At 42.6% G+C, this 19,597-nt stretch overlaps 1 protein-coding gene across 1 annotated transcript in view; it reads left to right on the top strand.

Moving 5' to 3' along the window:
* The window catches only part of SNCA (synuclein alpha), a 73,978-nt gene extending 54,936 nt beyond the window's left edge, over positions 1 to 19,042 (top strand). Inside the window, exons 4-5 of the mRNA XM_063136244.1 lie at positions 15,290 to 15,379; positions 18,422 to 19,042. Coding sequence (XP_062992314.1) covers positions 15,290 to 15,379; positions 18,422 to 18,454 — 123 coding nt within the window. The 3' untranslated portion in view covers positions 18,455 to 19,042. The remainder of the gene's footprint in view (positions 1 to 15,289; positions 15,380 to 18,421) is intronic.
* The last annotated feature ends 555 nt before the right edge of the window (positions 19,043 to 19,597 follow it).

Genomic DNA, 19,597 nt, shown 5'->3' with positions numbered 1-19,597 from the left:
TCATTGATTTGTTTAATAGCATTGCAATACTGGCAGTTTTACTTTCCATCCCAATCCAACGGATCCTTAGCATGGAAGTCACCTTTTTCTCAGCTGCCGCACACAGGGTGGATGTTTTCACTGAGCTATCCATCATGGGGGGGGGGGGGGGGCAAAATCCTTTTCCTGGTTTCCATTTCACTTTCCAGTTGGAACATGTTAAAGAGCAGGAGACGGGACGGGCATTTCTGATTAACAAAGAGCACAGAGGCAGCTGAGGGAGAGAAAAGGTTGGGTGCACTGACTGGTTGAGGATGATCACCTCTCTGGTCTTTTCAATCCCTAGAGAATGGGACAGACAGGGAAAAGGCAGAGAATTATAAACCCTACTTTTCTCTCACCTGTAGCTTTGTAGCCCTTCACCAATTAAGACTGGGAGGATGCTCTGTGTTATAGTTAAAACTCTGCATTAACCTCTAACTGAGATGCCAAGCAGAGGAAGAGAGTCATTTTTATGACAATTACCACTGCTGCTGTAATAAATAAACCCAGTGCAGCTGGTGGAAGAAGACTGACAAAACCGAGCATGAGCATCCTCCGGTGACAGCTATAACCTGCACCCTTCAAGCCAATAATAACCATTTGCCTGCTTCCAAAGATAAACAAACAGATGAAACGCTTGTTGGCTTCTGTGTTCGTCTTCTGGAATATTTGCTTTTTACCCAAGCAGTTTACCACTGCTGGAGAGTATCCAGAAAGCTTTCGCATTCTAATCTTCACTGCAGGTACTTTCTCCCACTGAGTGATGCCTTTTCTTCCAACTGGCAGAAATTTCAAACATTGTCTTGGTAGATGGAGCATAGTCTATTGCATCATACTTAAGGGGAGCACTTGAGACAGAAATTAATAGTGTCAATAACGGCAGGGAGGCCACTTCAAAAACAGCGAGAGCCTGTTCTTAAGGGTATTGAAGGCTTTCAAGCACTTCTGCTTCTCTCTTAATTCAGTTTGACATTATGGAGGTAACCCATAAAGGCCTTGCTCTCTCCTCTGGGCAAATAGGGTGCTGCCTTTTGCTGTGCCCCTTGTGTAGCATGAGGCAAAATATTAGGGGTAGAGGATAGAACACTACGCGTCTGCTGACATTTCACAGGTGAAAACAGGGACATATACCCAGAAGCGTACAGGTAAATATTGAAGTGCAAGACCTCGTTTTGACAGCCCCATAGCCACACCCATGGGAGACCGGAGAAAGAGGTTGAGTGCTGTAGAATGACAGATTTAGCACATTTTTTAAGTAGCCATCCCACAAGGGCAAAAATAGGAATAAAATGTAGACAGAGGTTTACCAGAACATAGCGGCTGCATCTGATAAGCAATTGAGAAGGGAGTAAGTAGCATTTAAATAAATAAGGAGGCTAAGGGTGGACATAGTAGAGGTGAACAAAATTATACATGGTGTGGAGAATGTGGATAGGGAGACATCTCCCCCCCTCTCTCTCTATCTCTATCTCTATCTCTATCTCTATCTCTATCTCTATCTCTCTTATAATACTCGAACCAAGGGTCATCCCAAGAAGCTATGGGTGGAAGATTCAGGACAGATAAAAGGCAGTGCTTCTTCACACAGTGCATAGTTCAACTACGGAATTCTTTACCGTAAGATGTCATGATGGCCACCAAATTGGATGGCTTTAAAAGAGGGTTAGATAAATTCCTGGAAGAGAAGGATAGCAATGGCTAATTGTCCTGATGGCTATGCAATACCTCCAGTATCAGGGGCAATAAGCCTATGTACACCAGTTGCTGGTGAACATGCTGTTGCACTCATGTCCTGCTTGTGGGGTTCCCAGTCAATAGCTGGTTGGCCACTGTGTGAACAGAATACTGGACTAGATGGACCCTTGGTCTGATCAAGCATGGCTCTTCTTATGTTCTTAAATCCTATTCCATTTTTCTCAAATCCTCAAAATGACTCCTAGGTAATAAACAGCTCACATACTGAACTGTTAGTCATGACAGGCAGTATAACATGTGGGTGTTTCTAGTGACATTAATAAACATATAATCAAGAATACACCTCTCTGTGTTGTGGCCCAATTTAGCTGAGGTTGCAGCCTTTTCTTCTACAAAGGACTGCCCTCCATTAATCATGGGTAAGCACAATTACAGTTCTTTTACCTCATTCTGAGAAGACAAATAGTGCACAGAGGGAGTGTGAGTCTTAATCAATCCTAGCCAGCCCTTACTACATATTTATTCATGTTTTGTTTGGAAATTTATTTTTCCCATGGCATTTGTCTCAGATTACAGTTGGATTAAATCGAGTGTGTGGAAAAAGATGGCAACACAGAGGTCATTTTTGACCTCCTCCTCCTCCTCCTCCTCCTCTGGCACCACCACGAGCAGATCAGAAGGTTTCACTTCCATTTGAGCTAACTATGCTTACTGATTACATATAAACTTCAGAGGCTATTTCTATGCACAAAAGTCCTGGAGTGGCTGTGTGGTGGTGCTGTGTTGATTATACGACACAGCAGCCACAGCGCAGATATCGCAAGGCTTTCCTGCGAAGCTGAGAAGCAAAAATATCAGGGATGTACCCTGACTTTTTTCTCCAGAGTAAGGCAAGTACAGCACATTCACTGTCTATCCTCACTCCAGAACTGCGGTGGAGGCATGGCCAGGTGGATGGCAACCCCTGATTTGTCACTGTCCGCCCAGGCAGAGGGCAAGGAGTGGGCTCGGCCACAGGAAACCCCACATTTTCACTACTGTGTCAGGATTCTCCTCTGCCACCCCGCAGCAGCAAAAGCATGGGGTTCTGCTTATAGCAGCAGCAACCTGTCACCATATAGGCAGCCCCTGAGACAAACTCTTAATAGTCTTCAACTATGGTTTAGGGAAACAGACCAAATTCAAACTGGTGCTTATTTAGGTGGCTGACTTAAGGGTAAAGTAAGCTTGCAAGCTAGGTGTGAGTGCGCTGAATAGCTCCACCTCCAATGTCATGCATGTAACATAACCCCTCCCCTTGATGCCTGCGCTTACAATGGGAACATCTACAGAGAGGGGGCCCTCACATGTATAGCACTACCCACGGAGGTATACAGGCAAAAGCCCCCCTTCCACAGATGTTCATGCTGTACCTGTGGACATCAAGGGGAGAGGGTACGCTACATGTACTAATGTTGTGGGGGAGGTAGAGCCGCAGTGCAGTTCCACTCTGTAATCACATGTTGACACTAACTCCAACTCATAAGAAGAGCCATGCTGGATCAGACCAAGGGTCCATCTAGTCCAGCTTTCTGTTCAACCAGTGGCCACAGGAAACCCACAAGCAGGAGATGAGTGAAACAGCACCCTCCCACCCATGTTCCCCAGCAATTGGTATACATTGGCATACTGCCTCTCATACTGGAGGTAGTACATAGCCATCAGGAGTAATAGCCATTGATAGCCTTCTCGTCCAGGAATTTATCCAACCCTCTTTTAAAGCCATCCAAATTGGTGGCCATCATGACATCTTGTGGTAGCAAATTCCATCATTTAACTATGCACTTTCTTTTATCTGTCCCAAACCTCTCACCAATCAGCTTCGTGGGATGACCCCGTGTTCTTCTATTATGAGAGAGGAAGAAAAATGTCTCCCTATCCACTTTCTCCACACCAAGCATAATTTTGTACATCTCTTTTGTATTTCCCCTCACTCGCCTCTTTTCTAAGTCCCAGATATTGTAACCTTTCTTCAAAAGGGAATCGCTCCAGCGCCTTGATAATTTTAGTTGCCTTTTTCTGCACTTTTTCCTACTCTACAATATCCTTTTTTTAGATGGAATGTCTGACTAGAGTTCATAAGTTATTTCATTCCGATTCTAAAAACCATTGGCAGAGAAATTCTAATAACCATTGGCAGAACACCAAAGAGCAGTGCAGATTGGTAGCATTTCTAAGTTAAAAGCTAAAAGTTAGAAGTAAGGACACACACAGCCATCAGTGACCTCATCACCTTAATTCCTAAGGTAAGCATGCAACCCCACTTCTCCACCCCCCAAAAAATGGCAGGAAAAAGCAGCAGGAAAATGACAGGCACCTTTGCAGGGGCAAAGTGTTTTGCAAAAAATGGTAGGCAATTTGGCACAGCGCTACTTTGGAATGTGTCTTGTAATGCTTACATGTATTACAAATTGTGAATCACAGGTAAGAGCTCTGCCCTACCCATACCTCTAATTACATTCATGTGGACTAGAAGGAGGGCTCGGAAAAAGCAGATAAAGAGAGACTCTGTAAGCTTCAGTTCATTCTGTTCGGGGAGTTCTTCAGAGCTTCGTCGGACAAGTTGAGGGATTGCACATCTCTATTGCTTCTAACTAGTTCAAAATATGGCAGCCAGGTTGGTCACCGGTACACCTAGGGGTGACCACATTGCACCAGTCTTAAAATCTCTTCACTGGCTGCCAATTAGTTTCCGGGCGAAGTATAAAGTGCTGGTTATCACCTTTAAAGCCCTACATGGGTTGCGTCCAAGCTACCTGCCGAATCACCTTCTCCCATACAATCCTACCCTCAAACTCAGGTCCTCTAGGAAGAATTTACTCCAGCCAACAAAAACAAGGCTGACAACTATTACCCAGAGGACCTTTTCTTCTGCCACTCCCACTTTATGGAATGGCTTGCCGGGAGAGATTCGTCAACTTAACAGTCTTCCCGAATTTAAGAAAGCCATAAAGACTGATCTCTTCCGGCAGGCCTACCCAGTTGAATTTTAAGATGCCTTTTTTAATGGTGTGCTGCTTTTAATAATGCACTGGTTTTAAACATTTGAATTAGCTGTATGTGTTTTATGGTGTTTTTATTTGTGTTGCACCCCGCCTCGTTCCATAGGGAGAGGCGGGTAAAATTATTATTATTATTATTATTATTATTATTATTATTATTATTATTATTATTATTATTATTATTGGGCTCTTTGCAGCAAGTCTTGATATCTCCAGTTGCCACCTGCTGTCTTCTCTGCCCAGGCACCAAGAGAAGAATGAGGGTCCTTGGGCAGTTGGAGACATGGTGGAAATGTAGATTCTGCTTCTTTGTTTACAACTGAGATCGGAACTCCTGCCCTCAAAGCATAGTCGTGTGCAGAACATTTCATTAGGGTGTGCACCCAGGGATTTTTCTTTTCTTTAAAGGCAAACATTTATTGAATACTCAGTCATAAAGGACATTATTTTTATTCATTTATTTGTTAAACACTGTAGACACTGATGCCCTCCTCTGCCTTCGGCTTGCCTGACCTTGGGAGGGCCATTGCAAGTGGGAGGGGGGAAATGGGGAGACTCTCCTCAAGCCCCAGCATTGGTGGGTTTTTGTGGTGAAACTGGCCAGAGGAATGGCTTACGAGGCAATATTAGTCTTTGGGGGCCCTCCTCCTGGCTTCCAGCAGAGTGATTCCTTTTCACTCCTGTTTAGGGTGACCATATTTGGGAAACCAAAAAAGAGGACACCTAGTGTGTGTGTGGGGAAGCAGCTTTCTGAGTCCTGCAGCAAGTATGTTATTCCCCCGCCACCTTAAAGAACCCGATTGGAGTGGAGGAGGGGAAAGGATTTCATTCTGCACCACCACCATCCACTCCAATTGGGGCCTTTTCTATAATGTCCACAAATGACCCACTTTCCCCTTTAAGACCTCAATTGGAGCTCGGGGTGGGGGAATGATGTGCCTCAAGAAAGCATGTCATTCCCTCCTGCCATGCTAATGGCAGCCTTAAAGAGGAAGGTGTATCATTCCAGGACATTATTGAAAATTATAGAAAATCCCCCCTGACACCATGGAAAGAACAAAAACCAGGACAAATCTGGGGAAATCCTGACAGTTGGTCACCCTACTCCTGTTGCTGGGAGCAATGGTGCACTGTGTGTGTGGAGGGGGGGGCAATGAAGCAGCTGGAGGGCAGCTGGAGGACCATTCTCACTGAGTCTGGATCCACCTCTGCATCCCTACTCAATGGCCACCTCAATTTGGCACTTATTGCTTATGACATTAGGGTGTGTCTGGGCATGCCTCTTGTGCATGCCTATGCCTCAGAGCAGGGGCAGCATCAAGGGTAGTTATAGTTGGGCATCTGCAGAGGGCCCACACCCTAGCAGGGGCCCCCAGGCAAGAGCTCCTTGACGTTACTCCTCCTCTTCACTATTGCCTCCTGATTGTTCATCTGCCTCTTGCTATGGACCAGACAATGGTGGTGAGGAGGAGGAGGAGGAGATGACAATACCTCTTTGCTCACTAGCTTTCCACCTGTCAAGCAAGCAAGAAGCAGCAATGATGAGAAAGTGGATGAGGAACAGTAGCAGCTGGTGACAATGGTGGTAGAAGGTAGACTTATTGAGGGAGGGGGCACATTAAGGATATCTTGCCCAAGGGCCCTCAAAAATGTGAAGCCACTGCCTCTGATAAACAGTCGAGTGTTTGATTCTGTGGGTGGGTGTAGCTCTGAGACTATTCTTCAAACTGGACCTAAAGCAAAGGCCTGCTAACCCACAGGTCTCCTTAGAGCCTTAGAAATGGCAGAGAAGCAAAACTGAGATTCTAATTTGTCCATATTTGAAAATGCAATGAGTTTTGTTAAGTATAATGGTCTCATTAAGAAGAGGCTGAACTTGTAACTGAAGAAAGGTGTTAAATATTTCAGTGCATACCAGAGAGGAACGACTGGAGACAGGAAATTATTATAAACTTTGCTGATTAAAAGAGGTAGATTTCTGAAATGTTACCAGGAATAATTATGCTAATTCTTTTGGTTCCTTAATTGAAGGGAGAACAGGTTTCTGTCTGTTCAGCAGAGTTTGTTATTTAAATAAGAATCCCAATGCCGTATTAGCTTTGGTTATCGCAGACACCTTAAGAAATATAACCCTGCTTAAATGATACAATAGGAACCATAATCTAAAATATAAAAATTCACTGTCGCTGAAAGGTATTGTTAGCTAGATAAACATGTTCAACAACAGGTAATAGATTTGCTTGTGTTACTAGCAAAGAACTGTTTTCTTTTATTGCTAAGGCAAATTGGCAACAGGGAACCCTTTTTTAAAAAATAATAATGGGAAGGTAGATCAATTTCTTCCTTAGCACCAATTAATAATTGCATATGGATAAATGATAAAGTGGATATTGGGTTTCATTCTTCAAACAGAGTATTTGGAGCTTGACAGACAGGTCAGGGAATATACCTTGATGTGGATCCAAAAAGCCAAGATCTGGATTAATTCTGTAATTGTTATTTAAAGGAGCAAGCGGTTATGATGGTCAGGGTTGGTAGTTAGGAATGCAATAGATAAAGCCATGCACAAGTGTAATGAATAATAGAGAGGGAGTGGAGTCCAGAACAACTTGCAGTTGATTCAAAGAGAGAGAGAGAGAGAGAGAGAGAGAGATGTCCAACGGTCAAAGTATGCATTGCATTAATTGTGTACAGTGCTGATTTTTTTACATGTAGGCAGGGGTGACCCAAGACGTTTTGCTGCTGGAAGCATAGAACAAAATGGTGCCTCTTCCCTTTCTATGGTAATTGGACTGGCACTGCGCTTGAAGGCACCAGGCTAAATTAGGGGGTGCAGAACAGGCCACTTGGCACACACCTCTCTCGTCCAACCCCTTGCTGCTGCTTTCCGGAATCCACCACCAAAGGCGACCGCCTCACACTACCTAATGGAGGGGCCGGCACTGCATGCAGGGAGAAATGTTCATGCTGAGCCTGGCCCCTGCTAGGGATGACTCTGTCAGGCTTGATTTCACCCAGGTTCTCATTTTCGTATGGCTTAAGTTCATTCCATCCATCCCATTTCTCTATTGGGCTTAAGTATTTTTATTTTTAAAATTTGTTTTTAGTCTGCATGAAAATTCATATCTAGTTTTATGCACGTTTTTCAATATACACTCATTTTGGAGATATATATATCAAATGTGCACATTTTTGTGCATACTTTTTCAAATCTACGCATTTTTACAAGTGATTCTATGGAATGATGCATTTTTTGAAATATATGCATTTTGGGTACACTTTTTTGTTGTTGCAAACTGCATTGCAAGCATCGGGGAAAGCATGGGTTTTTCGAGATCTCACTGTGTTCCAGGCCAGATCTACACCAAGCAGGTTATGACACATTGAAAATGGTTTGAAAATGGAGTGTGTCTTGGGCCCCAACAGTTGACACTACTGTTTTAAAGCAGTAGTGTAGATCCTGCCCCAGTTTAGGTGTAAATTTGGTTTGCGCTGAAATATATGAACTGCATGAATTTCTCATCCATCCCTAGTCCCTGTGAGATTTGTTTTATATTTTCAGGGAAGCTTTTATGTAAGAGAGCATTCAGAAGTGGAAGACTCCCCACCAGTCATCTGAACCAGTACATCAGGGCCCTTTCTACACCTATGGGTGTAGGGAGAGGGAGAAGGGGCGATCCCAGACTTACCTTCTTCCAGGATCATCGGCCTCAGTCTAAACAGGCCGTGCGACGTCACAGGCATCATGCCCATCACGGCCACTTTTTTTTTTAAAGGGCCAGAGGTGGAGCGCATTCACGCTCCAACAAAAATTAAAAGTTAAGTGGGGGGAAAGCCCCGACCCTGCTCCCCACCCCACCCCCGAAGACCCTGGACTCCCCCCAGTCCTGGCTCCTTCCCTCTTATGACCCCCACTACTCACGGGGAAGAGGGAAGAAGCTGGGACGGGCGCCCACACCACCTGTGGAAAAACCAGGAACTCCGCAGTCCCAGTTATTCCTTGGGAAATTCTCTGGTTGTCCCTGCTTGAGCCCAGGATATATGCATGGTGTAGACATGTCCACAATTACTAAATAATCCCATCACCTCTACCCCCACTATTTCTCTAACCCCACCTCTTTACCTCAATGATTCTTCTCACTCCTAGCCGCTAGCCTGCCTCCCTAGCCTTGATCTTTCTCTTTTCTCCCCCTCTTACCTCTCTCTCTCCCACTCACTATTTCTTCCCCCCTCCCATCTTGTAACCTTCCTCTATTTCACTCTCCTGGCTCTGCCTTGGGCTCTTGTTAGGCCGCACCTCTGGGAGCTGCGGGTGGGAGTAGTTCTGCTTGCAAACAGACTGGCAAGCAGACTTTAGCAAAGCTTTGAAAAATGCATTTGGAAGAGAAAATGAAAATGTTAAAGTAGAAGATGCCAGAAGCAGAGGCAATTCATCAGGGGTTGTGCATTTGTGTTTAAAAAATTGGGCATCAAATTTCATAAAAATGTCTGAGACAGTTTGAAAAAGTGATCGTGGCGTTACACCCCACAAGTCAGTTCCCAAATGTATGTCTGCAGTTTGTAAGTCTGTGGGTTTTAGAATGTTGGCCTGAGTGGGCGGAGTTAGAATGTCTTGGGAGGGGGGAAGAGTGATATATAAGGGAAGGACTGAGGGGATGGAGAGGGACTTGTTAGGTACTCTTAGAGTCTTTAGTGCTCTCTGTGTTTAGGGTACTTAAGTTCTGGGAAATTTGAGGGTCAGTGTAGAGAGTGGTGTCTTTGGAGTGTGGTGTGCACGTAGTTGATGTATATTGATCAATACTGATAATAAAGTTCAAGATTGATTGTGTGAGAAAAAGGAAAGTGCGTATGTGAATGAGTGAAAGGATTGGATGAAAGGTTTCAAAAAGGTTTTTAAATGTTTTATTTGAAACAAAACTTGTGAACTTTTAAAAATAAATTTTAATTATTTTGTTTTTAACTACCGCAAAAAACCCACGTGTCTGTTTGGTATTTATCATTTGAAGTTTACACATTTAGCACCTACTCTGACAATCATTCACCTCAGCACATATAACTCACAGTGTTTTATTTTATATATTAAAATCCTTCTCCATTTAACCCCTTTCTCCACATAGTTTGGAGGAAGGTGGTTTTTATCCCTTGCCTCAGGCGTATCAAGCGGTGGTGCTTGGCTTGAGCAGGGAGTAGCCGCGGCCAGGCCTGGTGTTCAGAGCCTGTGTCATGGCAGTGATCTGTGCTCAAAGTGTGTACACTCATCCCATATATGCCAGGGATGACAGTGAGTCAAAAGACTCACTGGCTTCTCAACCGGATATCAATACTGGCTGGGATGATGGGGTTGTACTCAGGCACACCTGGTGGGCACAAGGTTGGGGAGGTCTGGTGTACATATTAATTATTATTATATTTTATTTCAATAGCCAAAGCTCTCTGGGAGTTTCACAACAATTCACAGATACAATACAGCATAAAAATGTAAAATATACAAAATTTAAAACAATTTAAACAGCTAAAAACAATTTCAATTAAATAGTAGAGATGCTCAGACGGCTGGCATAAATGCCCCATAATATGCCATTAAATGCCAGGGAGTAGAAGGCAGTCTTAACCTGGCGTCAAAAACATGGCTGTGTTGATCCATAATCAGGGGGCCACCACTGAAAAGGCCTTCCCCCTTCTTACCACCTTCCGAGCCTCCCTTGGAGATGGCATACAGAGGAAGGCCCTAGATGTTCAGTTCATAGGAACTAAAGCCTCCCTTAAGTGACTTTCAACTCTCTTGGCACAGACAATTTGACATGGGCAGTGGAGCCTAGTGGCTCCGATGTCAGTAGAGTGTGTTTCAGTCAAGGCCACTGTCAGAACTCTAAAGGAGTTACCCAAGGTGCCTCTCCCTATGTATGCCTGCCTGAGATTTGAGGTCTGTTGGAGGAGCCCTCCTCCGCATCCCACCAACATAAGTCATATGCTATGGTGGGACGTGGGAGGGGGCTTTCTCTGTTGTGGCACTCTGGTTGTGGAATGCCCTCCCCTTGGAGGCCTGACTGGTGTTGGCCACATTTCAGCACCAAGTTAAGGCATGTCTTTTTAACAAAGCCTTTGATGGCTAAATTCACCAAGCCTGTGCATAGTTAATGGTTTTACTGCTTTTCACATTCTATACTGGTTTTAGCTTATTAATGGTTTAATTAATGGCTTAACTTTTGTAAACCGCCCAGAGCTTCAGCTATGGGGCGGTATATAAATGTAATAAATAAATAAATAAATTTGTTTTTAGCTGTGTATATTTATTGTTTTATATTGGTTGTATGATTTTATCTGTATGCTGCCCTGAGATCCTTGTGATATAGAGCAGGATACAAATATCTAAATAAATAAATAAGATGCTTGGATGCCCCACTGACATTGGAGCCACCAGCCTCTACTGGAGATGGGCTGTGCTGTACTTAACATGTGTAGGTTTCTGAAACACTTTGGTTCAGTCCAATCTTCCCCAAACTGGTGCAATCCAGATGTATTGGACTGCTACTCCCATAACTCTTAGGCTGGGGATTATGGAAGTTGCAGTCCAACACATGTGTGGTTGCAGAAGGCTGGTGACTGAATGCTCTAGAGATGAAGGCCCATGTGGCATTTTAATGATGTGTCCCCTTGGCTCATAGACTTAATTATATCCAAAAGAAACTGAAGTGTAAATTGCACAACCCTTTATCTTTGTCCATCTCTTACTCTTCGTCCCTGCACATCAGGATACTGCAGTTTTATGTCATTCTTTGCAATCATCCTCAAGGAATCTATGCTTCCCTTTCCTTTCCCCATGTCTGAGCTACTTTGAGATCTTGGCAATATCCCACTTCGGGACATCCCTGGTGACATGTTTAAAGTGCTATTTCTCATCTCGTTTCCTTTCAGGCCACCGCTCCAAGCAACAGTTTCAAAAATTGCTAGGAGGGATGTAGCCAGCCAGTTGTCAGAATCCAGAGCATAGAACTGAAACAGGAGATGATGCCAAGCACTTGATCTAAATTTGGATTAAGACCACCATCATTAGACATTGTGGGGGAGGTAGTTTATCCTAATATGACTGAGAACTTGTCTGTGGCCCATTTTACATGTCAGCTGCAGATGTTACATCTCCTACAGCTCATTAGGTCTCTGAGTCCAGGGCAAAGGAGAAGGGTGGGCATTTTAGTGGTATTTGCATGATTTGCCTGTAAACTCTATTTACTCCACAAAGCCTGTCAAATATGTCTAGGCTTACCAGTAATTGCTCCTTCCGAATGATCTATGGCTTCTTGCAAGCCTGGAGCTTGGTAAAGTTGTTCATCATGGAGTTGGAAGGTACAGAAAAGCGCATGTAATCTAGAGTCAAAAAGATCTACACCAGTTTTCCCCAACCTGGTACACAGATGTGTTGAACTGCAACTCCCATAATTCCCAGCCACTATGCAGTCCAACATGTCTGGAGGACACCAGCTTAGGAAAGGTAGATCTACATATTGCCTTCCAACCATCATAGACCGATTTTGCAGAGGCAAACATCAACAGCGTGCCTTCTGAAATACAAGACCTCCTTGCAAGACAGATGCCGCTTTATGCTTGCAAGACACATACAAACCATAGACCAGATTTGCATGCTGGAGCAAGGGAAGTCATTAGCTGATCTGATCAGGAGTGGGGATGGAGGGAATTTGTCCCAGTTGCAAATATGGTGATCAGACAGACTCTGAGCATGAGCAAAAACTATAATATGCTTGGCTGGAAGGTCTAGAATTCTGAGCTGGGAGAAAATAACATCTCAGAAAACTCCATTTCTGCAGCTGGAAGAAAAACCACATTATTAATTCATATATTAATTAATAGTATATTATTAATGTATAATAGAATTTTATATATTACTGTAATAATAGAATTATATTCTATATTCTATATTCTCTTTTATAAATTATATTATTATATGATAGAGATAGATAGCCATAGTTATATAAAATATGAATTGATATTCTTAATCGTATTATTCAGATGATGGTCTGTATATTTCATTTCGCTGAAAAGGCGTCTGGGAACTTAAAACGAATGAAGAAAGGAAAGGAAAGGAACCTCTCGTGCAAGCACTGAGTCATTACTGACTTTTGGAGGGACGCCTGTGTCAAAATGAAGAATTTTCACTTTCCACTGACCTTTGCTTTAAAAAAAAAAGTGATGCTGATTCAGGAAGGAATAATTGGAAGCAGGGAAAGAAGAAGGCAGTTAACCCTTGCCTTACTTGCTACTTCCTTGTTCCAAATCACTCCCCAATGCCTTTCCCCCTCAATAGGATTTCAAATGTGTGCTCCGGCCTCAACGCACGTCATGTGTGTCTACCCAGACCACTAAAATTACATATGGGGAATGATGTAAAAGCTGAAACAGGCTTTATTTAAAAAGTATAAAGCCTGCCAAAAACAAGAGCATGTGTAAGAGTCACTTGAGAACAATATTTTAGGACTGAAACCCTTGCAATATTATATTGTTGCAGTATTTTGGATAACGTGGAATAAAAAGCAGAAAAAGATATTACGAAATTGAGCAGGGGGTTGGACTCGATGGCCTTGTAGGCCCCTTCCAACTCTGCTGTTCTATGATTCTATGAAATCGGTATATGCAAAGTGTAATGTGTCCCAACAGTTATCAGTGTACTTCAATACTGTTATAAAGCAATAGTATAGATGTAGCCTAGATGGTAGTGATGCAATGAGCCATAAAGAAACACTATTGCTCATTGTAAGAATGAAAAGCCATCTTTAGTTTGTTTGCCTCACTTGAAAGTTGGTGTTCTGGGGCATTTTCTCAAATATGAGCCACTGCCCAGAACAGGTACTAGAATGAGGTTTCTGTAGCCTTTTGTGGCTGATAGCATACCTGCACCGACCACCCACCATACAGTTACGTGTAATGGATGAATTTGATTGGTTTAGCTCACTTGAAAGTTGGCATTCCAGGCCATTTTCTACAACATGATTGCTCTGAATGGGTACCAAAACAAGGTTTTCTGTGCACATTTTGTGGCTTATTACATCACTCCCATGTAGCCATGTGTGGCTGGGGAAATTGGTTGTTTTGGTTCACTTGGAAGTTGGTATTCCATACCATTCCGTTCTATGCCATATCGGTTCTGGGCTTTATGGGATTAATAATAATATAATATTGCAAGGTTTTCAGTCCTAAAACTAACACATGCTATTGTTTTTTGCATTTTAAAAAAAATAAATAAAGAGGACATTCCAAGCCATTGTGGCTTTAGTGCATCCCCAAGAAATGGCTTTGAGTGAGGTGAATGAACAATACAGTGCCACACTTTCCGGGCTCAACTCAGGACAGTAGCAAAGGACCACGCCAGAGGGAGACTTACTCCTACTGAAGAATAAAACCGATTTGAAAAAGACAGAAAGTTGACCCAAGGCATGATTGCAAATAAGGCCTGATCAATTGATGACAGATCTATACAAGGAAAATTAAAGCAGTTCTAAGGTCTAATCTACACCAAGCAGGATATTGCACTATGAAAGTGGTATATGGTATGCGTCAATGGGCTCCCACAGTTGTCAGTGCACTTCAATACCACTGTAAAGCAGTAGTGTGGCTCCTGCCTTTTATATACCGCTTTCATAATGCTCTCAAAGTGCAATATCCTGCTTGATGTAGATTAGGCCAAAATGCAAAGATTGTGGGGCGGGGATTGGGGGCAAAATGAGAAATAACACAGTGCCCAGTTGGGGTAGAACAATGTGTACTTGCCTTGGCAAAAACCTGTTTTGAACTACACTAGGGGGGAAAATACTGGGGACGGGCAATTTGGAGCAGAGAAATGGGTGGGGAAAAGGCTGAGAATGATTTTCCTCCCCTATTGCTTCAATATAAATGTCCCCTTTCAAAGCAGCTCCACTTTATTTTGGTTTTCTTTTTGAAAAGCATCGGAGTACTGCTACAGTCATTACCAAGTCATGCTAGGCCCTGAGTGTGTGCTGAGGGTGAAGGGAGCTAAGGATAGGACAGACGGTGGTGAAGATTGGTGCCACAACCTCTATTACCTCTGAACTCCTACATCCAGAGCCCTATGATCAAACACACTCTTGTTGCAGCATGGAAATGCTCCAAAATCCACCTTCGCAAGCATGATGAATGATAGACTGTGTTAATTTCCACAATGGGTTTTCATATGTAAGCCTGAGAGGAGATGAGAACAGCTTCAGCCACATCAGTTAAAAGCCCTTAGGATTTTGACAGGTATTTCTGAAGTGCCTTCTAAAAACTAAAATAGAAAGACAAGGAGCTGTCTTTTCCCCAATCTGTTCCCTGCTGTGGGAAGATTTCTGTCTTTCATTTTTTTCTGTGGTTTTGATATAACATGTTGTGTTCAATACTCCATTAACCAAACTGAGCTGCAAAATACTTGATCAGAAATTGAGAGTGTTGGGTTATATTTCAAATTAAAATATTAAAACAAAATCTCTGTCATGCTATTGTTTCATTTCTTGTTTATATCATAGAATGAAGAAGGTTTCACACAGGAAGGAATTATGGATAACACAAATGTGCCAGCAGACCCTGAAAATGAGGCCTACGAAATGCCTCCTGAGGTAAATCTTTGATGGCTTCTTACAGAGTCCACCCGTAATGGATGTGCTGGTCATTTACATTTGAAATGCTTTGGGAAATTTTAAAACTATCCTGTCAGTAAACCTGTCTTACACCTACTGAAGGAACTCTACACAGTGGACAAAGCTCAGAAGAACTAAGGCCTCATCTACACCAAGCAGGATATTGCACTATGAAAGCGGTATATAAAAGGCAGGAGCCACACGACTGCTTTATAGCGGTATTGAAGTGCACTGAAAACTGTTGGGGCCCATTGACACAGACCATATACCACTTTCATACTGCAATATCCTGCTTGGTGTGGCTCCTGCCTTTTATATACTGCTTTCATACTGCAATATCCTGCTTGGTGTGGCTCCTGCCTAAGACTAGTTGTCACTGAATTTCACCTAAACTGAATTTTTGAGGTTAATTTCAAGGTTCATGTCCAGGAGAATAATCTGAGGAACTCCGAAGAAAGCAAAATGAGTTTTGATAGGGCCGTTGAAATTAACTGGGGATTGTGATGATCTGGAAGCTCATAAATCACTTGGTGATGACTCTTCCACATCAAAAAGCAATTTATTCTACCAAATAACTGAATATTGGTGGTGGGAAGGGGATTTAAGGATGGGCAGATTTCTTATTTCACTACATTATTATTTGTTGGGTCCATTATGCCATCAATTCCACCCTTTTATTTTCTGGCAAGGAAGGAGAATTTCAGAATGTTGGACTATAATTCCCATCATCCTTGACCATTGCCCCATTGGCTGTGGCTGATGGGAGTTGAAGTCTGGAAATATCCACAGCTATCCCACCCCCTGCTTTATGGTATAAAGCCAGCGAATTCAATGTAAGGTTTTTCATTTTGATCAGATCCTAAGTATCAAAGAGACACACAAAAGTGATTTATATATTATGCAGTGTGAAGATATTGGTACAGACTGCTTTTCTGGCCCTACCATTTCTAAAAAGCTGTTTAGAATTGTAGATTTTTGTTCTTTCTGCAAAATGCTTTCTCTCTCCCACTCCTGCCTGCCACCTATCGTCTGCAAGATCCTACAAAGATATTCCTACTCAAATTTAAATTCAGAATTATAGACTTTAATGGACTGTGAATGTCAGTGCGTTAAGCATTTTCTAAAGAATTCTCTCATTAAAATTTACCATCTTTAAAAGGAGCTAACATACACTTTTCCTCTGTATACATTATAGTGATGCAAAAGAATAGTATATATTATGTTCCTTCAAGGTAATCTATAAGAGGAACAGCCTCTCTGCTGCTCCCCAGACAACTTCCTGCTTTCAATGCAGAATGTAGACTCTATTTGACCTTTATTCTTGTGAGCCCACCAAAGACAGAAGACACCAGAAGAACCAGTTCAGTACAAAACAGGAAACTAGTGCCAGTGATAAGACTGAGATAACCAGACAATCTTCTCTCAAGGGTTTCCCCACAGGAAGTTTCCCCATCTGGTCTTGGACCAGAGAGGTAAATATAATAAAGTTGCTCCTGCATAGGCACTTCCCACCCATCATGTGCACCACTGCCCCCATTCCCAACAGGACTATGAATTGAACTGGCCAGGGTGGGAAGAGTTGTGGGCAGAAAACACCCAGCCCATGACTTCTAACACCAAAAATGGGTGAGAATTCAGCCTCAGAACCATGGGGAGTCCATACAAGTTCTCCAAACAACCTCAGGACCAGAGCCCATGTTCTTAGGGAAGAGGAACTGCCAACATCATTCACTGAGGCCATGAGGAAAGGGGACCGGTGATCTTCTACCCCAGCTGTAGTATGGAGCAAACACAACCATCCAACCTTTTTGGAATGGATCAGGCAACCATGGACTACGTGCTTATGGAATCCAGAAAGATGAATCTATGACCCTCTTCCAACCTGTCCAAGGGCAATGAGAAACATAAAGCTTTGCAAGGGAAGGCAGGATCTGGTCAAACTCACAAGGATTGACAAGTTCCTGAGAGTCATAGCTAGGGATGTATAAGGAATTCTGTTTTGATCAGGATTTACCCAGTTTGCACCTCCCATACCAAACATGGGCTCAAACACAACCTGTGGCCTAAGTGTACATTTCTGAGCTTGCTATGTGATTCATGGACCAAAAGAATGCACTCAACAGCATACGTACAGTACACTTGAAAAATGCACATGAAAAAATGTATACTTCTGAAAAATATGCACAAACATCCTGTAATCAATGGGAGAATAATGTGTACATATCAAAGATGCATACAGTTTGTGCATACATTTGGAAAGACTTGCATAACAATATGCACAAATTTCCATGCAAAAAGAAAAAAAGACAGCAATCTGATGAGATAGAACAAGCTTTGGGGTGGAATTTGGAGGAATTCAATGAACTCAAGCTTTGATTGTATGCACATCCTCTAGTCACAGCATATGCCCCCTGTAGATAACACATTAGGTACTCATTTGGGTCCTGGGACTAACCATGAGGGAACGAAGAAACTCAGACTAGACACTGTTTCAAGCCCAATTAGTATTCCTCTTACAGGTGAGAGAAGTCCAAGCCCTCTTCCCTTGTTAAATCTGAAGCCTCTGTGGAATCCAGAGAGAGAGGGCTAGAGAGAGATGTCAACATAAAGGAGCTGACTAGAAAGTAACTCAAGGTAGGAGGAAAGTTCTCTAGGTATTAGGAAGTCAGTCTTCTCCTTGATGTGCTAATTTACTGTGTGTGCAAATCTTTTTTCCCATGGCAAAGCAGTCTATCTTATGAACCTCCACTGAAGGTTCACCTCTTCAGTGAGAATTAGCCCTTGATGCGGTTCATATATTGAGATTTTAATTTCTATTTTTCTTCTCCCTCCTTCTCACCGTTGTCTTTTTCTTCCTCTTTATCTTCCTCCTCCTCTTCTCCCTCTCCATCATCTTCATTCTCACCTTCTACTTCCTCCTCCACCACCACCACCTCCACTTCCACCTTCTTCTCATACTTCTCATCATTGTCTTCTTCCTTTTTCCTCCCTGCCAATATTGACTACTGCTGTTCTCAACAGGAAGAATACCAGGATTATGAACCTGAAGCATGAATCTCACCCCTTCTGTCTTCTGCTGCCTGTTAACAAAGACATCCTGTCCTGTACAAGTGCTGAGTTCCAGTGTGCCCAGTTGTAAACTATTTTTATAGTTTTTTGAAGTCTTCCATCAGCAATGATTGGAGCATTTGTAACTGTGTCCAGTTTTCGTTTCGGTGACCTCCCTCCTCCCTCTGAAACGGAAGTCTGGGTCTCAGAGCCATTGTTGTTGTGTGGATATTGTGGCTTCAAGTTCTAAAAAGTTTGAAAACAATTTTAAAAAAAAACACCTAAGTGTCTATTCCTTATTTCTAAATCTGTATGTTTTGTTGATAGATGGTCAGTACTTTGGTATTGTTTATGATACAAAGTTTTTGAAATGTTTCCTATTATTAGTCTTTTCTGTCCAAGGATGACATTATTGTGAAAGTTGTTAATATATTTGTACACATATATATATACATATACATAAAGTAACTGAGCATGAACTATGCACCTATAAATATCAAGTGTGAAATTTTATTTGTTTTGTGACATGTTTTACTACCTTGTATCTGTAAATAATGGTGTCCGACTGGAATAAATAAAATACATTATCTGTTCACAAAGGGGTTTCTAAATTGGTGTGGAATAATTAGGTCCCCTTTTTTTCTCAACAAGACTCAGTGTTAGGGTTGCTTCACACACTACATGGCAGCAAACATGTGTTTACTGCTGTGAGCAGACCCAACAGGGAGCTGCCGTAAATTCTGGCTCTGTGCATGGAACTAGAGATGGGCGCGCTCTCCCGGCTTGCCTTGGAATAGAGATGGATGAGAATTTCATTTCAGTCGGATCAAATGTTTACAAAATGCACAAATCTGTTCCTATTTGGGATGAAAGGAACTTGAGATTTTAAAATACTGAAACTGACAAATTCATCTACCTGGACCTGAAAGTCCACCTGACGTTTGGAATGCTTAGCTCTTAAAAGTCTGGGTGTAGCGCTCTTAAAAACCTGGTTTTGAATCCCTGTTTTTTCTGCAAAGCTCCCTAATCTCACATGGCAAGCAATTACAATATGCTGCTCTCCATATTGGGAGCAGCTGAACCTCTGGAATTTGGCCAGTGCAGGTGGGTGAGGATTTTGTTTCAGTTCAGCTTTGAGACGAATCTACC

This window comes from Elgaria multicarinata, chromosome 10 (genome assembly GCF_023053635.1).
Source record: "Elgaria multicarinata webbii isolate HBS135686 ecotype San Diego chromosome 10, rElgMul1.1.pri, whole genome shotgun sequence".
Lineage (NCBI taxonomy): Eukaryota > Metazoa > Chordata > Lepidosauria > Squamata > Anguidae > Elgaria > Elgaria multicarinata.
The sequence above is the reverse complement of the archived record's forward strand: the minus strand, read 5'-3'. Positions and strand labels throughout refer to the sequence as shown.